The sequence below is a fragment of the Pygoscelis adeliae genome, unplaced genomic scaffold (assembly GCF_000699105.1).
Source record: "Pygoscelis adeliae isolate BGI_AS28 unplaced genomic scaffold, ASM69910v1 Scaffold120, whole genome shotgun sequence".
Classification (NCBI taxonomy): Eukaryota; Metazoa; Chordata; class Aves; order Sphenisciformes; family Spheniscidae; genus Pygoscelis; species Pygoscelis adeliae.
In genome coordinates, this window is record NW_008824032.1 from 2,408,905 (window position 1) to 2,416,533 (window position 7,629).

The 7,629-nt window shown below is 38.6% G+C and overlaps 1 protein-coding gene across 1 annotated transcript in view; it reads left to right on the forward strand.

Moving 5' to 3' along the window:
- SPAG17 (sperm associated antigen 17) overlaps window positions 1-7,629 on the forward strand; it is a 309,464-nt gene that overhangs the window by 213,144 nt on the left and 88,691 nt on the right. The window contains exon 5 of the mRNA XM_009330177.1: window positions 2,946-3,153. Coding sequence (XP_009328452.1) covers window positions 2,946-3,153 — 208 coding nt within the window. The remainder of the gene's footprint in view (window positions 1-2,945; window positions 3,154-7,629) is intronic.

The following is a 7,629-nucleotide window of genomic DNA, read 5'->3' on the forward strand; positions in this document are numbered from 1 at the left end:
CAGTGTTCCCAAAACCCGCTTCCACATGCTCTCCAAGATCACCACTACTAGGTCCAAGATTGCCTCAGTCAGAGTGCTTATGTGTTCTAGGAGGAATTTCACCAAGCTTGCACAGAATCACAATCCGATCAGGCCTCTAATTGCTTTCTAACATCTGTAATTAACAAAAAATAGCTGTCAGTGGTACATTTCAACAACTTACTGAACAGTTGGTCTTTGCTATAGTCCTTTTCCAGCAAACATTCACGTAGCAGAAGGCCATTACCAGCAAGTCATATAATTGCTGCAATAGTTTACCCTGTTAATTGATCAAAAACTATAATGTAAAACGTGATGACATGGAGACCTAAGCAGTCTGTGCATGTAAAATATCCAAGAAGAAAATGGTTTTGTGGATTTTGTGTAGTTGAAAAGTCTGTAAATTTCTTTATCGATAATTCTATTTGTGGGAATAATTGGTGGATGAAGTATAGCATACAAGCACAGGAACATTAAATGCTATGTGATAAATTAAAGTTGTGTCTGCTCCCATAGAAGTCAATTGCAAAAGTGATTAGCAAATGATAATGTAAGCCACAGAAATATATGAAGAATCTGAGAAAAAAAAAAAAAGTGCATCTTCAATCTGGAGAGAAATTGAGAGGCTGAAGCTATAGAGCAGATTTTTTTGTAATGAATGGAGAAAAAATGACTTTTCTGTTAGATATCGGTCAGTGCTGATAAGTAAACTGTAAAACAAAAATTTGAAGTTTAAAGATTAGGCACTTCAATATTAAAATGGAGCCTTTAGCTTTGATTTGGCAAGGTTACTTTTGTAAGTACAATTTTATTTTCCTGGAGAATCTGAGGATAGTTGGTATTCAAGGCTGAAGAATCTCTGGAACCTACAATTTCTTCTCTGTTTTAGCCAAGCAGTCTGGACAAAGTTGTCAGCTTCTCTGGATTATATCTATATCAAAGCATGACAGGCAAACATGAGAGCAGCAGTTGAAGGACCAAGACAGAGTCAAGAATTGAGAGGGCTCTTGGCTCTAAGGATGCTCTGCAATACAGAACAGGCAGAAACTGGCTCTTAATTTGGAATTCCAACTCTAAATTGTCTGCCATACATTTTTTAATCCTTTCCAACTAGCTTGTACAATACAAGGTCCGTTGACAACAACTTGGGAGTTGAAACCAGGATTTTACTAGCAGATCAGTTCTCAGAAAGCCAACATAACTGTCCATTGTTTTTTAGAATAGACGTTGATTAATAGAATGGATTGGCAGAAGAAAACAGCAAGTGAATAAACAAAAATAAACCATTATGAATTTTCTGTATTTCAGTAGAAGCAGAAGCTTGTCATAAATTGACAGGTGTATGCATTTAAACTAGTATGCGGAAGAGGTGTCTCTGATTTAGAAAACTGAGGTAGTAAGATTCTGTAATATGAAGCTTAAAATAACAATATTACAGAATGTAAAGCTAATGGAAGATTAGAAACTCCACGAAAAGCTGCACCTTGTAGGAAAAGAGAAATATGACATTGAGAGGAAAAGGAAAGAGTCGTAGAAAGGAGAGGCTTTTACTTCCTCAGGTATTAAGGTCAACTAGTGTTCTTTGTTGGAATCTTGGCAAGTTCAGAAATGTGTCTGCTTATTTGAGAATTAATTACATAAAAGGATACAGATGCAATAGATAAAGCTGATTATGAACTTTGTAGCCTGATGATTGTATCATCTGTTTTGATGTGTTCATAAGCTTAGAATGAAAGTGATACTATCAAAATCTTCGGTTTGAAATGTCCAAAGTGGAATAAATTTGAAAGAAAATAATGAAAGCATCCAAATCCCCCATTTCACAGCACAAATAGTTACAAGAATCTCTTGAAGGCGTTTCTAAATTTTACAGAAAGGGAATGCATGAAGAAGGGAAAGCAGGAAAAGATTTTCTGCTTTGGTTTTGATTTTGAACTAAACACAACTTCTACAGCTGGAAAGTCTGCTTTTCCAGCTGAATCTAGGGAAAGCAACTGTGTAGAGTCAACTGCCCTGTCTCATTCACATGGAGAGCTTTTCTCATTGCTTTAATAGCCTTTAAAGTGACACCAGCAGGATGGTAACAGTAAGTTAAGTTAATATCGTTTTATTGTATTTAATTTAGCTTTACAATCCTTAAATGTCATTCTTGCATAGTTAGTGCATAGTCCTGCTGCTGGGTAGAAATAAGGTAGAGGTTTTCTACTCTTACAGCACCTTGCTTTACCTTAATATATTTTGGATTATTTTAATTTTAGACTGGCTCTAGGCTTTCTGGATTTATAGTGTGAGGCTTTGGGATACTTACAAAATCTTTTTTCATTCTTTACTCTTAAATTACTGAGCAGAACTTAATGTAGGTGGTTGTGTTTGAAAATAATGAGAATGGCTGAGTAATATCCTGTGTGAAATGAGCACAAGTCTCTTGGTTCTAGTTTAGTAGACAGATATTTACATCAAAGAAAAATAGCATTGGTACCTTTTTACACCATACTCAGTGTTAACAGAGATGCTAAAGACTTAACAGAAATTTAATTTTTGTCTTATTTTCCTTCAGTCCAGGGAAGGTTTCTGGCTGATGCAAGTGCTGTAGTGGCAGTAACTAAAGCACAGTGATTCTTTACTTGTCTTTCTACCAGTATGCATTTCATTAGTTTTGTGGGTATGTGGGTATGTCTACCTACCTCTTTCAGTTCCTTTTTAGTGTGAAGTCTTAACGCTATGATTTAGTAAGAATATAATAAACTGAATGGTGTGTTTGAGAAGGATAAGGCAGAGTGTTCAAGACAGCTTCACCACATCAACATTATAGTGGCTGAGAGGGAAAAGTATTCAAATAAAAAATTGAACCACTAAAATTTTACAGCGGTCTGCCCTTTGTTCTGCACAAAGGCTACAATGAGAACTTAGTTTATTCATCTTGTCAGGCAGAAGAAGAGCAACAAAAGGAAAAAGATGGAGAGAAAGAGAAAGCTAAACCTCCCGGCAAGAAGGAGAACCTCCCTAGTGCCAAGACAGCTGAGAAAGAAAGGAAAGGAAAAAACACAGAAGTAGGCTCTCTAGCACCAGTCACTGTTAAAAAGGACACCCAGTTGAAGCGACGGGGAGAAGTGGAAGAGGAAGACAAATACATTGGTATGTAAAAAATGTAGATATACTCCTGATAAACTTGCTGGAAGTCTTGCAACCTAGCTTCTAACCGAGTACTTTGTTTTGTTCCATATTGAAAGGTCAAGATTTATTTGGCAATATTAAAGCATTGCCATTTTGCATTTGAAGAGGGCACCGTGTTCTGCTCAGTATTAGGATAGATTGTACAGTCCAAAAAATAAAATGCAGATGAGGTATATGTAGCATGTCGACATCAAAATGTTTTAGCATCTGTAAGACTAAAGGAAAGTGGCTAAACAAATCCTACAGAAAACCTTTCTTGCAGAAAGATTTCAGAATAACTAACAAAATGCGTTTGTGTCAGTATCCAAAGGCAGCTTTCTCCTTGTATTATGAAGTATAACAGAGCTGTCTACCATTGTCTGGGGATGAAGCCAGGTTCTGTACAAAGGGCAATATTATTTCATTTGCTGTAAAAACATGTGGATAGAACTGAGACCTGAAGAAATCTACTCCAGAAATGAACTATACAAAGTAGGGAATAATATGCTAATGAGTGCTGAGAAAATCTTTGTTCTTAATACATAGCACCCATCGCTAGAACAAAAAGTATCGGAGAATGTACATAGCTCTCCTCGTTAGATCACAGTTACATTTAATTTGGACCATAATATGTTTGAGCTACATCAACATAAACAGGATTTCTCCTGCTGGAGAAGCACTTGCTGATTTTTGGATGCATTATGTGTACCTGCTGTTCCCTAGTTGAACTGCTGCAGGCTTTCCTCTCTCTTTCATCAAACCTTTGTCTGCATCTCATTCAAGATCAGTGGCACTCTTCAAGCATCTAAAAAGCATCAGTCCAGGTATTAGAGCAAATCTTGAATCTTAGTGAAGCTGACAAAAGTAAACAAGAACACAACAGTAGCTATCTGTGCATAGCTCTGCATTTTTTCAGATAAGGCTTGGCTATAACATCATTCCTTTAATAATTTTAAGGTATTTCAGGGCCTGAAACAAGTTTTCAAAGAAACGTTCATGCCTTTAAGAATCCAAGCTGAAGTGATATAGAGAACTCATGTCATCTTACTAAAATTTGTACAGAATGTACAGTACAGAGTGGCTTTGAGTGGGTATTAATGTGCTTCCCACTAGGCCCCATAGAAACAATTTTACCAGCTCCAACATTTTTGCTCCCTACTGCCTTGAGAGGTGGGCAGAAAACATCAGGTACCTCTATAAGATATCCATGCTTTGTTGCCTTGTTAGTCACAGCTAATGAGAAGACAAAATAAGGAAAATACCAATTGCCTCCAAAAACTAACAGCCATGAAAAGTACCCTTGTTTAGTATGCTTAGTAGCTTTATATTATGAACTACTAGCACTGCTGTTAAACTATGATTTTATTGACTGGGATTTGTCTCATTAGTCCCAAGGATATTTACAAAATAGCAATAGTTGCAGATTGCCTCAAAGGAGAAGTTGTTGAGGTATTTTGCGCTTGGTCACTTGTGCTGTATTTAATTTTACAGTCATGACTGTACTGAGCTGAAGCCGTTCTGAGCAATTTACCACATTCATTGTGCATCCACACAGTTGGGCTTAATAATAAACAAATTGATACTGACTCATACAAAAAAATTGTATTCAGTGGATTGATTTCCAGTCTGAAGGCAATAAGGAACTACCTAACAACAGAAAAGGTAATCTGACCTTGCTAATTCCTTTAGTCGCGCTGAGGAAGACAGTGAGGAGGAACCTATAGCCCTAAGAAGGGACAGCACCCCACAAACCCTTCACCATAGGCTACAGGAAAAACACAGCTATTGTCTTGTGGAGAGGTAATTGTTTCTTCATTCTTCCTGACAGTTCCACGTAGAAGTCCATGCCAAAAGAAAATTAAGTCAGGTACTGCCAAAACTTCTGGAGACCATTCTAAATTAATATTAAGTGTGGTGAAACAACTGTGTCAGGAATATATATCTTTCCTTGAGAACATGGCAATTAAGATTCGCAAGGACCTCATGCTAAAGCTTTGTTTTGTGTCTTGGGACAAAGAGGTGCCAGCTCCATTTCTCAGTGTCAAGAACATGTAGATCTATGAAACTTTTCTACTGAGAACGTAGTACTCTAAAAATCTTCAGGTATAGTCCATATATCAGGCAGCCAAGAAGGCCAATGGCATCCTGGCCTGTATCAGAAATAGTGTGGCCAGCAGGAGTAGGGAAGTGATTGTGCCCCTGTACTCGGCACTGGTGAGGCCACACCTCGAATACTGTGTTCAGTTTTGGGCCCCTCACTACAAGAAGGACATCAAGGTGTTAGAGTGTGTCCAGAGAAGGGCAACGAAGCTGGTGAAGGGTCTGGAGAACAAGTCTTATGAGGAGCGGCTGAGGGAACTGGGACTGTTTAGCCTGGAGAAGAGGAGGCTGAGGGGAGACCTCATCGCGCTCTACAACTACCTGAAAGGAGGCTGTAGCGAGGTCGGTGTCGGTCTCTTCTCCCAAGTGAGAAGCGATAGGACGAGAGGAAATGGCCTCAAGTTGCACCAGGGGAGGTTTAGATTGGATGTGAGGAAAAATGTCTTTACTGAAAGAGTGGTTAAACATTGGAAGAGGCTGCCCAGGGAAGTGGTTGAGTCCCCATCCCTGGAGGTATTTAAAAGACGTGTAGATGAGGTGCTTAGGGACATGGTTTAGTAGGCATGGTGGTGTTGGGTTGACGGTTGGACTCGATGATCTTGGAGGTCTTTTCCAACCTTAATGATTCTATGATTCTATGATATTTTACAAGAGTCTGAGCAGAAGACAGGAAGAACCTTGGATGATCCTTAAACTTGATACAGTGAAAACTTTTTTCAACACTCTTGGCCACTCTAACACAGCTGTATCAAGGAAAAGAAAAAAAAAAAGAGAAAAATGCCACAATTTTTACTTGAGAGTAATCTGAGCTATTGCTTATATATGACCATATTTTGAACTCAAAGACAATCTGTATCTGTTTCTAGTAGCTAACAGTCATTTTATCATTCATCCCTAGTACATTATCACCTTTCTGAAATGGAATATTTCAGTTTTTGAGTAACCTTGAGATTACGTGCGTTGATGTCTTTCATTATTTAAGTATGAACTAGTCACTGATTATTAGAACTGAGTGATTATTATCAACTTGTCATGATTATTAGCATAATCATAACTGTTGAATGGCAGGCAGTCTTTCTTTTCAGCATGTATGCATTGGAATTTTTGGATCTCTGTAACTCACTATGCAGACATCTGTCTTTTTTGTTAGAAATCATTAATGCTCAGTAATTGCATGTGCTCATGCTTTTTCTTCCTACAGTAACTGAGGCATCAAAATATGTAGTTCAGTTTCAGTACTAGCAGTGATATAATGGACTAGTTTTCTTCTGGTTTTGGTTTTGCTTTATGCAATATATGTACTGGACTGTGGTGGCTGCTGCCGCAGTCAGTCTTTCTCCAAATTCCTAAGTTCTTTTATGTTTACCTAATGTTACAAGAGGAGAGACAGCCGTGTTGCCAGCCTGCTGCTCCAGGTGGTATCAGCATTTGCACAGCCCTGGCTATATACCTGAGCACAGGCAGATATCAGTGCCAGGCTACCTTTTTTTCCCTGCCCTTTTTTCTCCCTTGGATGAATGAGTCCCGTGAGCTGAGGAGTGACCAAAGGACTTTTAAGTGTGTTGTGTTAGTAGGCATAAGAAAGAACCTCAGTGCTAAATAGAATATAAAACTTTGTTGTTAGTGCAGGATCTGCATTAATTGTATGTGTTCCATAGTGGATGGAGAGACACAGGAGCTTCAGCAGGCAGTTTCTGTTGTCTTAGGATAAATAATCATGCTGGATGAATTAAATCACCTGATACCTGTCTGAATACCTGTATTTCTGTGTGGGCTGTAAAGGGAATCTATGCAATTAACTTAGACTAGAGTCAAGCTTCTAGAGGGCTCATTTTTACCTACGTAATGCTTAACCTTTTGCTTTGGTACTGAAATGTTGCTATGCCTATTTCTACAGAAGTAATAAGCCCAAACAGAGCAGGCACTCAATGAAACTTCTCATCTGTACTTTAGGATGAGTTTGGATATGCCCCTTGCCAACTAAAAGGACTAGTGTGAGCTGGTATTACCAGCTGATGCGGGTTTTGACAGGGAGTCCATCTAGCAAACATGAACCTGTTGGGCAGGGAACAGTCAGCAGTGAGTCAGCTCATACCTGCAGCTAATCCTTCAAAACTATTACAGCTAATATCATCTCTCAACTAAGACACAGTAACTTATTCTGTGTGTGCTCCCTGGCCAGCTTTATGCAGGATGGAATAGGATAGCTTAAACTACCATTAGAGCACGTGAGCATGTCCTGACACTAAACTCCTCCTTAAAGAGAAGCAATTACAGAAATGCTGCTATAACTAGCATTCTGATTATAATCAGCTTCTCCTATTTTTCTCCTGGTGCTCTCCAAACAAGTTTTACTTC